This window comes from Nomia melanderi, chromosome 7, assembly GCF_051020985.1.
Source record: "Nomia melanderi isolate GNS246 chromosome 7, iyNomMela1, whole genome shotgun sequence".
In the NCBI taxonomy this organism is placed as follows: domain Eukaryota; kingdom Metazoa; phylum Arthropoda; class Insecta; order Hymenoptera; family Halictidae; genus Nomia; species Nomia melanderi.
This window is the reverse complement of record NC_135005.1, coordinates 3,335,710-3,356,812: the sequence shown is the minus strand read 5'-3', so window position 1 is coordinate 3,356,812 and position 21,103 is coordinate 3,335,710. Positions and strand designations below refer to the sequence as shown.

At 33.7% G+C, this 21,103-nt stretch overlaps 1 protein-coding gene across 1 annotated transcript in view; it reads left to right on the top strand.

Moving 5' to 3' along the window:
• LOC116424200 (uncharacterized) overlaps positions 1-21,103 on the top strand; it is a 208,468-nt gene that overhangs the window by 179,473 nt on the left and 7,892 nt on the right. Inside the window, exon 5 of the mRNA XM_076369118.1 lies at positions 17,706-17,818. Coding sequence (XP_076225233.1) covers positions 17,706-17,818 — 113 coding nt within the window. The remainder of the gene's footprint in view (positions 1-17,705; positions 17,819-21,103) is intronic.

Here is a 21,103-nt window from a genome sequence, read left to right as displayed (position 1 = left end):
AACTTCACTATTATATAAGTGATGTTTTGCATTTATGTCAAATATAAATTTGGGAAACACAACGAAATGCAAAGTACAATTTGAATAAACTCTTCCTGAAATATGATTTTTTTAGAATATTAAAAATATTTTCTGTAGAAGACTACATACATTATATATTAAAGTCTTGAACATTTAAAATAAAGGGAAGATGTACGTTTATATTTTATTATTTAAATTATTACGTTATTTATTTGCAATTATTTGCAAATTATTTATAATTTCGTTTTATATAACATTTACAGCTTTTATTTGATCTCGTTTTCCTTTTATCAAGTCTATAACATTAACATACAAACTTTCTTATATTTATAATTAACATATGCCATTTACTTCTCTTCAGTTCTCTTTGAAAATCACACGGTTCGAAAGTGAATAAGTGAATATAAATATTCAAATCGAATATCTGTGCAACGAAGCATGGACCTAGTTTTATCAAATACATTTTATATTACAGTAAAAACTTCAAATTTCTCGAAAATATCCAGAAGTTAATGAACCTTCCGAAACGCTTATTCAACGGCTGTTCGAAATAGAAGAGGCGGTCATATCGATGTTAGAAACTAGGGGAAAGGAATCCGTGGACGATCTGACTAATTCAATTGGCTACGCCAATCGTTCGGAAAGCGAAAGGTTTTGAGTTTGAATTCCGGATCAGTAAAGCGTATGATCGAGTCTAGTGTGTCTATATTCTAGCATGGAAATTATACTATCTAGTGAAATCTATCGTTTTATTTGGAACTATTTGTAGCAATTTCTTCTTCATAGATTTTTGTGTAAAATAGATGCAATAAAATAATATACAGATATATAAAAAATACTTTAGGATAAAGTACGGCTATTAAAAACATTGTCTTCTTATACTTTATTATTAAAAGATCCAGAAAATAAACGAACTACTTACAAGGGTAAATTCACATTATCTTTGTAAAAATTATATCATTGTAGTATTTAAACGTAAGAAGAATGTAAATCACATACATTATATATTTCATAGAATAATTTATAATTTAATTTAACCGAATTAGAATATCCCTTTATTTTTAGTCTCGTTTACCAAATATTTATAACAATACCATGATACTAAGATACTAAGAGCAATGGAAACTATTAATTTACACGTCACAGTTATTTTAGTCCATAAACAATTATTAAAAATAAAGATTCTTAAATATTTATTATACAACATACTTTTAGCGTCTGCAGTTTTAAATTACAATAGAATTATTTTTACAACGTTAAAGGTGAACATTAAATATAGGAAAACATATAACATTTATTAAATTGCAAGAAACATAGTATTGAGCAAGCTTACAAATTTTCTATAACTGTTCTGTATGAAGTTTATAATTTATATCCAAAAATAGAATATTTTTCAAACTTCCTTTTTTTCCTCAGTCAAAATAGAACGCTGTACTAAATTTCGACCACTTTTCCTTGGTGTGCTGTACGTTTACTATGCGTTGTCCAAAAGATGAACGTTAGAGGAATGCAGATCTAATTGGTCAACCTTCACCCTTTCTGATCTCATTTTTGATAACAATTTTCTATTCGTTATTATTAAACGTACCAACACTTTTCATATATCTATATCTATCGTAACCAGTCAAATAACTAGTTACAAAATAAAGGTGAACAAATTAAACGATAAGTGTTTATTATTGGAAACAGGAACAGAAGGAAAGGCAAGAATTGGAAAACTGAATAATCAAATAATATGGGAACTGATTTAATATTAATAATAGATTTACGGACATTTATTATACAGTTTATTCTATCGCTCTTAGAGAAATTGATATTGGTTCGTCTACATTTTGGAAATTGAAGGCATAAAACAAAACAATTAGGATACATATTTGCATAATTGCATCAATCAAAATCAACTAAAAAATTTACCAACTAATGTTCATACAATGTAATAAGTCAAATTTACTCGTTTCATAAATCTAGTGTTAAATAAACGAAGAAAAACGGAAAATTTTCAATCAAATTTTAAAACCGACCATTTGACCGCTCATGGTAGGTTCTGTGTTAATCCTTTGCAATCCGAATGAATTTTTCCTATTCCCAGTAGTCCGGTCCGAATGAATTTTTGACTTCTATCAATTCATTTTAAACTTAAGAACTCTGTCTCAGTTTTAATAAAATTATAAGCAAGATGAAATATAAAATAAGCTGAAAAACAATTAAAGACCTTTATTGATAGCTTTTAATATAAATTAATTATTCGGCACGGGGAAATAATTAAAATAATTATAATTCTTAAATTTACAAACTACGCCAAGCCATACTCGATGTTGGACTTGCTGTAAGGAAATGTTATGTCGAGTCATACGTAACCAATCAAAACCATATAGAAAGCACGTAACGAGAGGCCGCTCTGGGCCCTGCGTCGTCCTGGTGCGCATCTTCCGAACAAAGCACGGTAGGTTCCCCGTCGATGCAACAAATAACGAGTTACACCTACTTGTACCTCCAGAGTCCTCCAATAAGAGCCAGTATTTCCTAGCTTTTATATCTGTCGAGCATATTTCTTGTTCCGTGTTTCTCTCCTCCCGTCTAACAGGACCTTTCGTGTCGTTCGACGTACAGAAGTGCACGGGGAGCTTGCCATTCCGCTTAGTCGAGCGCGCGAGGAATACAGCAACAACAGAATGGAAACGTTCGATCCCAGGAGACGACGCGACAACCCATAAAATGATATCGAATTTGAGATACACGCGGTTACGGAGACGCACGGTACGAGTAGTACCTCTGATAAACGGGAACCTTGTGCCGGCTGATTGTCGCGCATCGATAATATCTACCCCTCGCGTAGAATTTATGTAGCCCGTAGGTCGCAGAAATAAATCGACAACGAAAAAAGGCGGCGGGCCGAGTCCCAATGGTGCTAAATTACGATTCAGTTTGTTTCTTTCGGCAGTGAAAGCGGCCGGACAGTTTAATGGAAAATAAATAATACGAACGATTCGAGGCCGGTCAACTTTTTCCTCTGTACTGTGGACACACGGTGGCCGATTTTGGCAATCCAGCTTAAGTTTAATACAAAGTTGAAAGGATCGGACAAGGCTGAAATGATATTATGGATCATAAATTCTGAGTCGAATTTATATTACCGTAAATACTTTATGTATCTCTTTTGTAATTGTGTTTAAAATTCGTTTCAGAAACGACCGTTGTGATTAAAGTTAATTCTGAGCTTAAAGTTCGTTTTTCAGAAATTATTATAGTCTTATAGTATAATTATACTATTATAGTATATTATACTATTAAAGTATAATGTTATATATAATATATGTGCCATAGTTTCATTTTGATAAAATTAATTTTTGTTTGTACTAATTAAGCTTGAAAGGCGATATTTTTCATGAATATCAGTACCTTGATTTGTAATTAAAATGTAACTGTTGAAACATAGAGAGGAGTATTACAAAAGCTTAACTCTGTTCCGTATTATTACTTTCTCAGTAAATTTCTATCGCAATTACAATCCATATAATTTCCCACAATTTCTATGGTTTAATTCTTGATGAGAAAAATTTTCTGAAATTTCAATAAAATTTTGTTTCCATTCCATTTTAATTTTTTATTCTGTAACACCACTTAATGATAAACGTATTCTTCCGTTACTAATTTGATTCCCTTTATTTGTATTAAAATTTACACACAAAGAAGTTGTTGAAATTTAAATTTAACAATTCCTTGTAGTTGATAAAACTATCCTTTAATACTGTGTTACCTTAAATAAAAATGACGAGAGGAATTAGCTTATTCAAACAACAAACTCTTAAGAATTTCTTTGTATAATTCTATACAATTTTAGTTGTTAATTTACACTTCATCAATCTTAGAAAAACGTTTTTTTGAAAAACTTATCGAATATTAAGTATTGTTAATTAGAATCTCACAAAAAAGATTATGGACCACATTGTATACTAATAAGGAATTAAATTTTTCACTCAAAAATTAATAATTGAAAATATTTGTAACTACCAAAATATATAGCACTTTTTTATGCGATTTGTTCTCTATGTGTGTCCATGCTGGAGAAAGAATTACGTAACTGGGATTACTAAAAATTTTTCATCATCGATTTGGAAATCTCAATGAACATAAGTATACACTAGTGGATGCTCAATCCAATCGAAATTAATTAGGTATTGCGATCAGTGTATACCATTATTATCCGTTAATAACGGCTAGATCGTAATGGAAGCGCCCGTGAGCGAGAATAGTTATCAGAATCTCGTACAAGAGAACAACGATCCCGATCCAACTTGGTTATTACGTGTTTCTGCTGTTATAACAATCTGAGCCATATACTTTGGTTGTTGCATGTTTCTGCTGGTATAACAACCTTGAAACGTATTGATTGCAATTGCAAGGCAATTCCTGGAGAACAATTTAACCGGAATATGATGAAACAAGCATATATTTGAATGGCACTGATGCGGATTTCTTTGCTGTTGAAAACATTATCGTTATTGTAATTTGAACTAATTCAAACCATGCAATTATAAACCTCTTAATATTTTCAAAATTTTTATTTAAAATATGATCAAATTACAAGACATTTTTAAGCAAAATTATATTGCAACCAAAAATTGACTAACTTTACATATTTTTAATGATTCGAATATTCTATTTACGTTTATTTTTATATATAGCTTACCTTTCTGTATTTTATTTTCAATACGTTGGATTTTATGATTAGTTGATATACATTTTACACTTAAAACATATTTTAAAATTCAATATAATTTGAGAATTGTATTAATTAGTATTGTTTTTCTTGTTTGAAAAATCAGATTCATGTTTCATACACAACACTTAAATAAACATTGCAGATAAATAAATGTAATTGAACATTTGGTGGAAAATTACTGGATGGAATTTATGCTCCAATTTCATGGAATAATTAAGTAGGGCAGAATTTACGTTTCTTTGTAAGATAAACTGAATACATTCGATTAGAAACATATGTCCCATTGTATATTTTTTCGCATCAAGAGTAATTGTTGTTTCTTCTTGAAAGGAAGTTTAATTATACTGTCCTGCGTGAAAGGTTACCACAGATTGACACTCAAAGGCGCCCATGGCTTGCACCGCCTCAAAGCAAACACGACAGAGAAAGTTTCAGAACCGGTTGAATGTTCCCCTCGACAAGGTTCTGTTACATGAAATAATAAAAGGGAATTGGTAAAACTGGCGCCTCGATTTCAAGTTCTTCAAATAGTTTGTACACACCTCCGCGTAAGTAGTTACATAACGATCAAAGGAATACCTGTTCAAAAAATGAAAGTATAATCGCTCAGATGATAATTTATTAAACGAATATTACCATCTTATCGTATTAAATACTTCGGAACTATATCTACCACGTTTCCATATAAAAGAATACAATTTAATAAAATAATAAATTTAAATATATTATAAAATAACAATAATATAATTAAGTTAAAAATAAACAGCAATATAATATTTGTCATTTCTTAAGAATATATATATTAGAGTTTACGTGTACCTGACTACTACATACTGTTTCTACTTGTGGCAATAGAAAATATATACTTAAATACTTCTTATCAAGTGTATCATTTTGCAGCAGTCTGACAATGAACAAGTTGTAAACATCATAATGCTACGTTAATATTGTTCAAAACTGTTACATAGTGAAAATAGCAACTACATTACAAGGAAAATTGATGTATACGTTATACTAACAGTAGAGGGTCTCTAAATGTCATGATACATACAGATTCTCGAGATAAAGGTCGTAATCAGTAAAATGTGAAGTCAACCATTAATCATTCCGATTCCATTATCATTTGTAGCGCCGCACTGCTACTGAAAAAGAACTTCAAAATTATTTAGCAATTTTAACAATCTTATTACGTATAGCATAGAACAAAAAGAAAATTTGCAGAGAAAAAATACTTTTTCCTTTATTTTCTTATAAAAAATTCTATATTTTATATTCTATTGCTCTCTATGCTAAACGGAAACACAGTACTGCCATAAAATATTTATCTCACTTTAACTATTTTTTAACTGTTACCGATTCAACAATAAACCACGCGAAAAACAATTGAATTGCACATTCGATCTCTCTGCAATATTTATCAACCAGCACAATTGAAACGCATTTGTGTTATAAAATATACGACGTTTATAGTTTATTGATTTTATTACTTCCCGCGCGGCCTAAATATTTCCGAAAGAAATTTTTCAACAGACTGTTCACTTAACCTTAACTTTGAAGCTGGGCCATCGCTTTCTCTGAATAATCTTCTACACGTCGAAAGAATTTTCAAGTTGCTTCGAAGAGCCTATGCCTCTTTCAAGACTCGCACTTTGGCAAGGGAACGTTTCCGGCAGGGTTGTCAGATTGAATTTTCCATTTCGTGCATCTACCAGGATGCACTCTTGCGCCCCGGTTCCCCGAAGGATTGAGATAAATAGCTGAATAAATACCTCCTCGCTGTAGTTAACCTTTACTAATTGAGCAACTGGATAAGGGGTTCTTAACCTCGACGCCGTTGAAACGGGGAGTAAACCGTTGACGCGATAGGCTACGCTAATCCATCAAAGGATTCCAGCGTTTAGTTTTCCAAACAATATCACATACCATTTTTCCTTATAAAGGGATTCATTGTCGCACTATAAATGTTTTCACGCAAGGAGGAAGTGAGAAACTTTTATAAAATCGTGTTCATCGATCTTCGTAATTGTGTTTCCAATTTAAGGTAAAGAGTTCCTGGGAAGATTATACGGCATTTAAGTTTTTAACTCGGTTCTGGACATCTGTACAATTATAAATGTGTTATTATTATATAGTAGTTAAACAGATTTGTCGATAATGTGTAACTTTTTTAAAGAATCTGAAATATTAAGTAAAAAAGATCTTAATGCACAATTAAGGTCAATTGAAAATATATAAAATGATTTAATACCACTAATTCCTCTATATTTTCATTTATATTTTCTATATTCTGAATTAACGTTGGTGTAATTTAATTTAGAAAATATTAACGTTTTGTGGTACTATGTTAATACAGATATAAACAAATTGCGTCAGTTTTCATTATATTTATTCACATTCTCGTAAATATATCATGAACTATTGCAACTAATTTATACATGCAAAACAATCCCCTACATATTTATAATTAAACTTATTGTGTTTCCTACATATATTCCTTACACAAATTAATTTCTTTTTTCTAATTTTCATATTATACCGATATAATAACAGAAAACTTTTAGTGCTGGAAACATTGTTTCTTTGATAATGAGACGTACAATGGGTCGTTTCTTCATTCTAACGTGATTTCGTATAAACAGACAAACACTTCCCGAAGAATGTCATTTAATATTTATAAAATCATTTCAGTCGCTAGAAACAGAAGATGACGTGCCTTTGAACACGCAACGAACGTCTACAAAGGCGACTTACGCTTCACCGCTTCTCAATTCCGTAACGCAATTCCCGACTCTTTTAACATCAGATGGAAACCTGTCTATTCCATTCCCGACAGACAATTCAGTGGCTTTCTCTGTCTCGTCGGCAGAATTCGGCAGAATTGTTGCGTATCGCAACGTCTTTGACCGTTACACGCTTTTCAAGCAGACCGTGACAAGTTGCACCTTGAGTTTTATAAAAGTTCTATCGCAGTTCTAACACTAGGTTTACGAGTATTTATTGTACAGTTTAGTCTATTGTTCTTAGAAAAATGAACGTTCGTTTATTTAGGTCTTGGAAGTTAGAGGTTTAAAGATGGACAGTTAAGGTATATATTTATGTAACTACATCAATTAAAATCGACGGAAATATTTACGAAGTAATGTTTATAAAATTTAATGTACATCAAAATTGACGCGTTCCATAAACCTAGTGTTAAGTCGGGAAAAAATAAACAGCTATGACAACTGCTTACTAACATTATGAAAATTATATTTAAAATCTTCATCAGATTCGTTATTAACACAATAAATCACTAAACATTAATTATCAACTTCTGGCTGTATAATTTTCTTCCCAAGAAAACTAGTCTTCAGTCTGCAAATAATTCGTGAGAACGCTAAGAAACTTTCTGTTCATTGCAAGCTAAAATTTACTTGGTACTGAAGACATTAAAAAGATCAAAGTTCTTTCCCATTTCTCCCTTCATAGTACATTAAATTGCATTGATTTTCATCAATTTAATTTAAAGATGTTCATTGCGAATACCTCTTGTCATTACAAATACAAGTGGTTAATTAGCTTTTCAATTTCTGTACTATATTAAAAACAATATTTGTTTATTTTTATCTAAATAATTGTACTAATCAAAGCTATTAAATTATCTTACACGAGATAATATACTAATTTATGATTTTCACTGTGTTTATTATAAAAAAATGTATTTATATTTTATTATATTTATATTTATATTATTATTAAATCACCATCAGAAAGTTAAGTGTTAATATTAAAAATATTTTATAAAAAACATTTACTAAAATCAACAGTAGAAATTAAAATGAATTAACTATTGAGCTTATAATACACAGGTGCTTTCGGCTTTTTAGTATCTATATTGTTTTGTAATTGCTCCCTTTTTTATTAGAAATATATTTATCAATTAACAAATAAATAAAATATTTATTTACTCTTTTACCTCATTGTTTAGGAAATATCACAAAGGAAAACAATCAATCATGAGTCGTTTAACGTTTTGTCCTTTAGCTGTTATCGTAATCGGTTCCAAATTTGGTTAATCATTGTATATAAAATTGTAGGCCAATCGATTGCAAACGTTCCAAACAGCTGCTAGAGTAAGTTGAATTTGCGAGACGATCTCTAATCACTGACCTCTAATATACGTGGTTGCCATGTTTTATAATGTAGCCATTAATCCTGTCATTAATTCGGAAACACATACGAATTTACATGTAAACATTCGTCTTTCTGTATATTAGTTGAAATTTCAATATTTGATTGCAGATGTTTCATTGTTTAAAGGTTAACAAATAAGGGCCAAATAATTGGTGGATAATTTGGTGTTTCTATTAAATGTAACCTCATTAAATCCGTTACGCTACTAATGAATCTTCTAATAAACGTGATACGTATTTGGTATATAAACTGATATATAGACATGTTATAAACATTAAATGGTTAGAAAGATTAAGTGGAACAGATGTTTGTTAATTCACAAAATGAACCGTGACGATTTTTAATTAATTTCATTTAATTATGATGCATGTTAAAAAAGAAATAATAATGTAAGGAGAATTATTTGATTAAATTGATTTCTATGGTATATTTGCATTGAAAGAATTTTTATTTCAATTTCTTTTTTAACAAAAGGATTGTGGACATTAATTTTATTTTCCCAGTTGTGAATTGAAACCGCTCTGTATAATCCTTGAAATGAATAAAAAGTAATGATTGTTATTCAGTATAAAAGGTAATCTCAACAATTTTGTATTCAATATAATAAAATTCTATGCAAGTATATTAATATATTATTTTTAGTTTGTTAAAGTATTTAAAATATTTGTTATAGCTCATATCTCGTTGCATTTTTAATATTCACTCTTCCATCGATTAACCCACGAAGAAGTTAAAATAGTGTGGTTTGTATGTCGTTGCTAAATGATATTTATTTAATGGTCGCTATAGATCGACACATAAAGAGTCTCACTGATCAATCGCTTATCTTTTACGGTCCTTTTTGTTTGAAATTTTCTACTTTACCGCCTACGATAGCGTTATTATTTTAACCCAATTATTGCAAGAGTAAGATGATATATTTTATTCTGTCTACAGATTGTATAATAATACAATTCCTAGAATTAGGTATTCATGAAAATTTTCTTGTTGCTTGAATAGTATTCATCACAAACATATAAAATGAACAAATAATATTTACGTAATATATAATACATTTGTACTTTTTCAAAGTACAATTCGTTTAATAAATGCACATTAGTATTTATGATAACTAATATTACACTCGAGATATCTTCAAATTCTATCACCTTAGATACAGCACATTAGAGGGAAAAATTTTATTGCATGTTTGCAATTTGTTTTTAATTGTAAGATTATCACTTTCCCGTTTGTGCCATCTGTTTCAAAAACACTACCTGCAACAATTGAAATAAATTCAATTGCAATGGAAGAAATTTTATTTCAACGAAAAATAAACTTACGTGTAATCGAATAATTTGATAACACTATTTATGCTGCGTTTTTATGTTTCGACACTGCATAAGAGAAGGAACTAATTCGTTTATCTGTTTTTCGTGGCGTACGCTGGAATGCATTACTAAACACGTCGAACGTTTCGCGCCGACAACGTTACGCGACCCGGAAGGGGAAACGCTCGTTTACATTGATTTATTTCGAAGTGGAACGCTAAAAAATTACACGGTGTAATTAACGGCGTAAGGGCGACAAGCCGTGGGATTCTGTAGACAGCAATGTTGTTCCAAACAATGCGGCGTTAACAATACTCCTCGCCGAAATCCATCCCGTGAATTTGCAAATCCGCGATCAGCTATTACTGGTCTGAAAAGCATCGTTTTAACGTCGACGTGTCTGTTACACGTACACAATAAGCGTCGAGATAACAACAGAATTTAGGAAAATGAAATATGACAAGTTGTACATATTTCTGTTGCTGTTGATAACATGAAAGAAGGGAAAGCACCTTTTTTTAAGAGGGAAGTATTGGGAAAAAAGTATTTTCTTTTCAAAGGAATGTTTTCTGGAATTTCAGAATTTTTTAAAAAGTAACTATATATTATTTTTATTGTTATACATCATTATAAATCATTATAAATCGTTTTAAATCATTGTAAATAATTGTAAATAATTTTAAATCATTATAAATCGTTGTAAATCATTGTAAATCATTGTAAATCATTGTAAATCATTGTAAATCATTATAAATCATTATAAATCATTATAAATTGTTATATATCATTATATATCATTATATATCATTAAATATCATTAAATATCATTATATATCATTATATATCATTATATATCATTATATATCATTATATATCATTATATATCATTATAATACATGGACGTCTATATATCATATGCATGTGGACAAGATGTGTTTCTACTATATTTTAGAATTTTATACTTTCTATTGGTTGCGTGTAACAGTATCGAAGAATAGAAAATTAGTGGCCAAAAATATCAAGAATTGAACAATAAATCCAACAGAAAACTAGGTGAGAAAGAATAAAAATTATTCCATTAGCTAAATTCCGCAACCTAGCCATCAAGTGATTTAGCAGTACGACACAGTCGTTCAAATAAATTCTGTTCAAATTTAAATCAAAATGTTACGATACTATCTAATATTTCTGCCCAAAAGTCACATATTCGAAACCAAATGATAATATTTATCTGTAACTAGCAAAGCCACCAATACTAAACGAATTTTTCGTATCGCGTGATTAGCATCGATCGGTTTCGCAGTTTGAACGATTTTCTATGTAATTGCTCCGCGTATTATTTCAATGCCCGAGCACTGTATTCATCGAGCAGGGAAGTAATCGATTCGACGTCTCTCCGATACAATTTAATTCCGCGGCGGCTTTCTTTCGTTCGCGGAGTCAATCAATCTTCCTTAAGTTTCACGCAACCATCCCCGGGTACTCTCAGGTTTCCCCGTTTTCCCTTTACCGTCATTTTCCAGCGGTATTTTCTTTCACATAACGCACAAACATTTTCTCCGATCGATCGAACTTCTGGTTTCCATTATGTGCCAATAGGAAACTTCGAGGAGGCCCGGCGCGCACCTGTTTCACGGCACGTATTTCACCGCAATAGTTTATATCGAGGAAGCGAATCGCGCATATTGGCCGCCGCACACGGAACCCCTCGCAGACTGCCATTTCTCTAGCGATGTCTTTTCCTCTCGCGGAACAGCCACAAGATACGCACACTTCAAGGTCCGTATTAATCCGCAACACGCCTTTCCAGCACGATTATCTCTTTCGCTGTTATGATTCCTTAATGAGGCGCGCGTGCTCGCGCCTAAAGATACTGAGAATGCTTCATCGTCATTCGAAGGGATGAAACCCAAGTAATTACTCGAAGAATATATCTAGCGAGTCACGTAACGTGACGATTCTAAATAACTTGTACAGTATGTACTGTATGAAAAAATGTATGAGTACGAAGAAAGCATTTAATAGTAATATGAGCTTTATGCTGGTTTACTGTTTTATCAAGATATGTAGGTCACGTTCATTTTTTTAAATGGAACGCCTACATTTTCTTTTTAAATTCTGCTAAACCATCGAATTCTGCATAAAAAGTTGTAAAGTCGGAAATAAATAATTCCTGAGATATTCATAAAATAATTACTCTGCGTTACAAAGCAGGTTTATTCAACAAAATTGTTATATTTGGACAGTAACTTTGTTTACGACAACAGGTAATGCTGTCAAACACGATCCTAGACATTAGACATAATCGATATGAAATATCAGCTAAGCTTAGTAATAATAAAAATCGTACAGAGAAAAGTACTATGGTAAATATCCTCAAACATAGGGTTAATGGTAAGTATTACCAGCAGTCAAAGAGTTTCAGCGAACCTAATAGAATTTTTATGAATTAAACCAAAGAAACCAGCACTGTAACATCATGTCACCGCCATTTACACGCTGAGAACACCTTACAAACGAGAGGTTCACGCTCTCCTGAAATATTCGCACTCGACGTGACGAACACAAGCCGTACGCCGTAGTTAGCATGCCGAGGAAACCGCAGCGTCGCCAAACTAGCAACGGCCTAGGCTAAATTTAATAAAGCTGACCAACCGACGCGACCGCGGGTACGACGAAATACTTTGCATCGCTCGGAAAGCATCTCGTGGCTGAACGGTTAACGATGGAAGGCGTTTCCTCGAAGAAACTCTCCCGCTAATAGCCCTCTCATACATATTTTTATTGAAAGTCCGCGGGCGGGACAACGGGTCCCTGGCGGGGCTAGAGAAAAAACTGGGACGGGAAGTGAGAGCCAACAGTGTCTATTAAGAGGACCGTTGAATATTAATGCAGGGTGACGTATTCCGGGAGGACGACGGTGCCGCGGACCGCAACGCGCGGCTCGCGCAGCGATTAACGAAGCGATTATTAAAATATGCAGAACGCCGGCTTAATCAGCCCGGCAACGAAACCGCCGAAGGCGTTTAGCTCGGCCATCGACCGTCGCGATACTCAAATTCTTTGCTATACTTCGGCCACGCGAAGACAACCCCTAGCGATTCTCAATACGCGGTGAAATCTGCCCGTATTATCGCACTCTATTACGATGCTATACAATCACGGGAGCAGATACCAATGATTCTTAAATTCTTGTCTTATGGTTTCTGCCGAAATTACGATGGTTAATACTATTATAGGATTGAGACAGCATAGTAGACTTTTAATATTAACCTTTTACCTACGGCGGGACTAGTCACGAAGCTAACGTCTGTATGGCAAGGTTTGACGCAGTCTGCATATCATAAATTTAATATCACTGTGATTTGAGGCTGATAGAATTTTCCACTGTGCAAACACGTTAAATTAGACTACAATGTGCACAGTTATCGATGACAGAGAAAGAATTGTGCCGCTATAATGGCGTACCGTTCAAAAAGATGATATACGGTACCATGTACGAATGTACAGTAGCTAAAATGTTAACAAAGATTTATTAACTACATGATTACCAATAAAAATAGGTATATCTGTCGATGATCGCAAAAGATTACTTTATCTACATTCACACTGCTTATCCTGACTGTCGTTTTCTGTTCGAAATGTTCGTCACGAATCTGATACAGTATGATCAATAAGTAACGACATGAAACGTGAGACTTAATGTTTTAATATCAAAGAATTTAATATGAATATCTTGATACTTGACAATTGACAATTAAAATGATATTATATAGGAAGAAGTACAGTTGACATTTGTTACTGAAATCATTGTTTCCATGTATGTATCTGCTATTCAAGATGATACAAGTAGATGTTAAATTAGATGTTACTATTGTATTATACAATTTAATCGCGGCTACCTAACGACGCGTTGCCTACGGAAAATGCGGAATTTCTCCGTGACTGGTGTATGGATTAATCGGTACGGTGCACCGGAAAGTGGTAATCGGAGGGTTAATGACGATCCGCGCGTCGCTGCGGAGATCGAGCGGAATCTTGTTAAAGATGAAATTGTTGGGTGCGAAGATGAGAAATTGTTTCGTTACGGAGTTACGGAGTATTTGTCATATTTATCCGGAAAGCTTTTATCGTATCTTGATGGTGAATTTGAAGGGAAACGCGTCTTGGAAGATCGATAATTAAAAATAACGATCGAGCATTGAAGTCGTGAACTTTAAAACAACACTAGTCCACTTTTTGACGTCATCTGTGTGAATGATTGATTAACTGTTTTTAGTTTGCTCAGACCTATTCAGTAATATGAAAAATGTACACGTAACGAAGATGTATGTGTAGCCAATACTTGCAGCAGAAATCAATAAAATAGATAGTGAATGAATGGACAAAGGTGAAAAAAAGCAGAGTAAAAATTCAATTGTTATTTAAGGAGATATTATAATAATTCGGCGCCTTAAAATGTATTGCATTTGTAGAAAATTAACATCTCCCTTTGATTGAGTTAAGATTATTTCTTATTTAGAGTTAATTAAACTGTAAGAGGGCCACGAGATAATGAAATATAGTTGTAGAAAATAGTGAACTAAATAATAAAGACAATAGTGAAGTAGAGTAGTTGTTTAAATAAAAGTATAACACTATTATGAATCCACTTTTGCACTCACTGATATTACTTTCTTGCTAATTAAATGTAAATATAATATGTTGGTTTGAAATTATTTTTTCGAATTATATTGTAATTTGCAGAATAATGAAATTTTGTCTGCGACGTTTAATATTATTTCTATCGACAACGATAAACACGTTGATATAGAAAGGTTATATACGGGCCAGGTGGTTAGAGTTTGTCATCTATTATAATATAATTTAGTACCTATTACAGTTTGCTATGTACATTACAGTTCCTTTAATTTCGATGTGTTATAACACAAAATGAAAGTAATTAGAAAAGCATATAGGTTTAAATCCGGTGATTATAAGAATTTTTATTATTTCTGTGAAAGTAGAAAATGGGTAACCATGATCAATATTTACAAATTTTATGATATTTTGCGTCAAGAAATTATATCATTTTAATATTCACAGTGAAATAAGTATTTAATTAATAAATACATACGAAATGGAATAAATGGAAAACAATGAAATACAGTCATGAAACAAAATGTGCTTCACTGATTGTGAACAAAAATAATTTCTTATATGTCAAGTAAAAAAATAAAGAAATAATATTAAAGGACGATATAAGCCGAATTTAAATTGGAGACAATGTCGCTGGCTGGCTTGTACTCTTTTTACAACCGTAAGTAGAACGTTTGCGCAAATCCCCAGTTTTTCATTGCAGTAATTTTTAAAAGCACAAAGATATTAATGTTTTATCTATGATTTCATGTCGAAGGTGTTTTGTACATTTTACCACTTAAAGTAGCAGCAATAATCGATTTTATTATTATATAAAGTCACGCTTGACGTATGTAAAAGTGAAACTGCCATCGTGTAATTTACATAATGTTGAAGATTAATAAAGTGATGCGTTATTTTGTAATCGTGTGAGTAACTTCGGTGCAAACGGAGAGAAATTTACCAATGGATCGTGGCTGTCACCGAAAATTTCTCATCAGGATTGCATAAGGTAATACCACTGCACGATTCTGAACGCTAAACCCACAAAAGACATTCATAAAATTATGAGACCTCTTCTACTAGAAATACTCCTTATATTTCACATACATCATATGATAGTTAAAGACTGTGTAACATTTTAAATTGATCAACCTTCGAACAACAGTTGCACTCAACGAAGTTAACTTAGAAATTTTTACAGTGATTTAATGTGTAGTAAATATAAAATAAGTTCCATCGATTACAGTATTAATTCCCCTAAGTTCTATATTTTTGCAAACCATACAGGAATCTTGATAATCATAGGAAATCTAAAAAAAAGTATTTTAACACTTATTATAACACTTCACATTAACATTCAACGATATTATTAATATTTAGCCTATTAATGCTCATAAACATTTATAGTTTTGTAGTCTACGTTTGTTCTTGTATAGAAACTTTTGAATTAAATTTGTAAGTTTGTTACATCAAATTAAGTAGTGACTGAGAGTCACCTCTCGAGTGAAAAGGGTTAATCATTCGTTCGCTAGGTACTCGAGGGTCAGCCGAAATTCAAGGTGACGTTACTTAAGTTATGAAACGGCGTCAGAATCACGTTCATTTTACAGTCTATATAATCCCGAACTTCTCGTTAAGTTCCTCATTTCCATAGGCATGTTTTATCGCCGAGGACATTAAAACTTTTGCCCTTACCAAGAATTATGCCGCGAAATAATGGTTCACGAAAGTACGGCCAAAAGTGCGCCGCGAACGTGCTTTTAATAATGGAGTTTTCACATGGCCCCGTCCGTTTTCCTTCAAAGACATTACACGATGTGACGCGTTGACTCTTCCGCGTTATATAACACGTCGGTCAGTGTTACAGCCGGGTAATAATGCGTTTTCTTCTTCCACTATCGCTGCGCAGAGAAACCTATTACAACAATTAACACGATGATAGAGGAAAAGTAAAAGGTTAATAGATATGCAAGACACGACTATTATTAATTCATTCTTACTTCGCTCATCGTGAATCTTCTTGATCAGTATTCAGATATCATTCGTACCTTTTATTGGGTAGGCGACGTTTATGTTACAGTTAACCTGTGACCTCGAATAAAGTGATTATTCCTGAAGTGGTTCTCCATTCTCAGAATGTAGAGGTTGGCAGGTTCCAAGAAATTGTTAATTATTAACCACGTATCACGTCAATTTTAGTCATTTTTATATACACTGACTACAATTGCAAATATTTTTAATAGAATAATACAAATTTTAATATTACAAACGCCATAAATTGTAAGTAAGGAACAGTATAAACGAGAGAAACATGCAATCTGAGAAATTACAAAATTCATTATGTGAACAGAGGTTATTAACGTACTAAACCAACGATTAAGAAAATATATACTAGAAAAATAGTAGAAAAGTAGAATCTAAAACTCAAGAAAAGGAATGTGTCTCAGTGAGTACATTGGGGACGGACATTTTGGACCTAACCCAAGAACGAATACGTATTGCCTTGGGAAATACAGTATCGTCTCGAGAAGTAGTTGGGAATTCCAATAAAAAATTGGAATTTACTTTCTTTGGAAACTAATGCCCATCCAACCCGAATGTATTAAATCATTAACTAACATCAATCTTAGGATAATATATATTATATAATATTCTATAGTTATCTGTAATTAGTTATTATTACGGAAAGTGCATAAAACAATGTGCAATGAAGTCCAGGTACCAATCCCAGCAACCTTTTATCTTCAAAAGGCAGTTTCACCCTATATTCCTCCCTACAACCTTCCATCCTCATATTCTTCTACCCATACTACCCAGGTAAAAGTGTATTTACATTTTCTACGTTTTTCGTTTCACAGATGATTGTCCAAACTGCGTGGACGAGCACAGCAGCACCTTAGCTGCTTCAAGATGGACGATGCCACTGCTGAAACTCGGCGAGAAGAGATACTACCTGGGGATCTTCTTCAAGGTATCATACCTGCCAGTTACTTTGATTTATCTAGCTGTCCCGTGGACGCGACCTCCCGGACTTTATCAAATTATTTCCAAGCCCGTAACTTTCCGGCTCACCGTCTCTGACACTTTACGGTGCATCGAATGCCAGACCAGCCTGTTATCGATCTTTTCACCTGACTAGGAGTATCCCCAGCTCTCACCACACACACGTGCACACAGGTGTGCGGAAGTGTGTGTGCGCGCGCGCGAGCGCTAGGTAGCTCACGCCCGTGCTTTTGTGCGACGCGAGGAAGAACGCGGAAAAGCGATCTTGTCGATCGGGACCGAGCCCCTGAGATTCACGTCGTTTCACCGTGAAGAAGTAAAATCCCGATCACATTGGCAGACTATCACATTGACGATCAGATAGGCAATTTTAGGAAAGGGAAAGATAAATTTTCTTCTCAGCGCGTTACCAGCGCAATAACAGAGAAAAGAGAAGACTGATTGGAAATAATTAGCTTTGCAGAATTATTTGCTTGTAGATTCGAGTTTTCCTCACTTGGAATCTCTATTCGAAGCCTTATGTGTTAGGTTTCAGAGACTAGAGGATTCGAGTTTGATTCTTTCGAACCCTCAAATATATAATTGTTCCGAAAGTAGAGTAGGTTAAGCCGAATCGGATCATTTTTTGTTTGACATTACAGAACTAAAAGTACTTGAACGTTAACAATGAAAAACGAGAAAATATTTTTTATTCTTCCTTTAGCAAATAATTGATTTTTATTTCAATTCGATTCATCATGTAATCCGATTCGCCTCGATTTACCCTATTTTAAAATTTACATACGTAGGTTTGTATGGTTTTTATTAATATCTTATTTTATTCAAAAAATTCATCAAGTAGCTATTGTATGTAAAAATGTTTTTAAAAATAGACAGTGGTATACATATGCGGAATGTTTATTGTACCATAGTGTTATTAGAATTGAAAATCAAAATCAAAATTCGTCTTGAAGTGAGGGTCCTATATAGGAGAACAGTATGTATAAGTTGAATAAGTTTAAATAGAATTTTTTCGTAGAAAATTTATCTTTCTGGAAAATTGTATTTGAATAATGACTAGGTACAGGTGTACTCAAGTACAGTTTTAGACACCCTAAGGATACTACGAGGTAAGAGGAACCTACGATTACTATCGCAAGTGGAGCCGTGAAACGTCTCCCTTGTTTCGTGGTCCTTCTTTAGTGTCAGAATCTATACCTGAGTGCACACTAACCGAACCAATATTCAAACTCAATTTTCTCGGAGGAATTTATTAAGAAATTTTAATCAACGTAAAATCACTATGCTTCGAGGAGTATTAGTACTAATTAAATACTTTTAGTAACTAAACTTTTGATACCGACTAAAATTCCTCATTTTACAATCACTATACTGTTCGGAAAGATGTTACTAGCAGGTTAAATTCACGAAGGATATTAATTTTTAACCGTACCGTAACCTCCAGAATTTAGGAGATAAATATAAAATTTTTATTTTTAATAATACTTTTGTAACAAGAAAGAAATGTTATAGCTTATATTGAATTAACTTAATAATCGATTGGTATTATGCATTATCCACCATCATTTGGTTCGGTACACCCTTCATACATAATATATTTTATTGTTACTCACTAGCATTCAGAATATGTGTAAATAACATCTCTAGAAATCATAAATCGAATCATCAATCAAAACATCATAGCACGATACACAAAACAAAAGAAGAATGTAAAACTACTAAACGGAGATGAACGTTCACGATGGCTCTTACGAAACGGTTACTTACTCGTATCATTAGAGAAACGGTTTTACGTCACTTCCACCCACCTTCTCGAGAGATCGCAGCAAGGCCGCGGACCGGACACGCCACTGTATTGCAAAATCCCTCTTAATAATGCAGTTCCGTTGCCCGCGAGTCAAGGAAAGTGGGTGACTCGCCGCGGAGGAAAGAGAGAGTTGCCCGATCTCGCCCGCCACTTTCGGCGGAAACGAGCGCGGGCGAGGCGAATTCATCTGGGAACACACCACAACGAGAAGTTTTACTTTCCGATGAATTCGAGGCTGGGATAAATTGCTGCGTGGGGTCTAGGTTAGGGAAAAGTAGGCAAAATATGGGCAACACGTTTGGGCTAAACACGAATAGCTAATAACGGGGTCAAAAGCTCGTCGAGGAATTGATCGGCCTTCGTAGCCGGAGGTGACACCTTGATCCCATTTTAACTCGTTTAAATATCCCGAATTTCAAGTTTTCGGCGATAGGCTGGGTGCCGATTAACCATATACGTTCAGAAGTTCAATTATACCCGCCTGAAATAGCGTTTTGTTCCTGTTCCGTCCGATGCGGAACAAAACGGCGAAAATCCTCGAAGGTTCGTTTACGACATGGACGTGCCAACAAAATTATTTTCGAGATTAGCTTCTTTCGAAGTCAGTTTATTTTTTATTGCAAGGGGCAATTTTACCCTAAATCATGGTAAAATCATTTAGTCACTCCGCGCGTGTGCAGACAATAGTTTTGGAATTTTTACTTCGTTCGTACAGACAACCGACCATATCGTAAACCGGGAATTTCCAAAGGGTCGACTCGAACCTCGTTCGTAACGGTTCCGCTAGATATGAGTCAACTTGGAGGAAATTTCCAAGGCATCGGCAAATCTTCGAGGATCCCTCGCACGTGGCCATTGCCCTCACCCTTGCACCAAGAGGGCTGTCCAAAGGGCGTCGTCCAAGACGCCTCCAATTTTTGGAATTATGCGCCGATTGGGTATTTTCGACTTTCCAAACAGCGCAGTCGATGCGACCTGTAGGCATTGTATAAAAACACCTACAGGATCGCACTCGCATCAAATTCAAAGAGATTCTACAAGTCCATCGTTCGGGACAAAGATTCAATCAGATCCTACGAGATTCTACCAGATTCAAACTGATTCGGCAAGTCCATCGTTCGAGATAGACACAAGTTCAATCGAGTCACTCATACGAGACTCATACTCATACGCTGTTAGTAATCACGAGTCCATCGTGCGGGACAACGTGAATACTCCTTTAAATTTCGGGAACTACAGTCCATTAGTCGGGATTTAACGCAATCGATCTAATTGTCCAATATTAATTTGGCGGACAAGTGTCAAGAAGAGTCGCGTACCGAAAGGTTACTTCGGGATTTATGACCCCGAACAGAATTATAATTCGCGCGGTAATTCCTGACACAACGAAGACACACTACTTTGTTCAGTTCCGACAGTTTGGTTATAGAACTAAAGTCGGCGTAA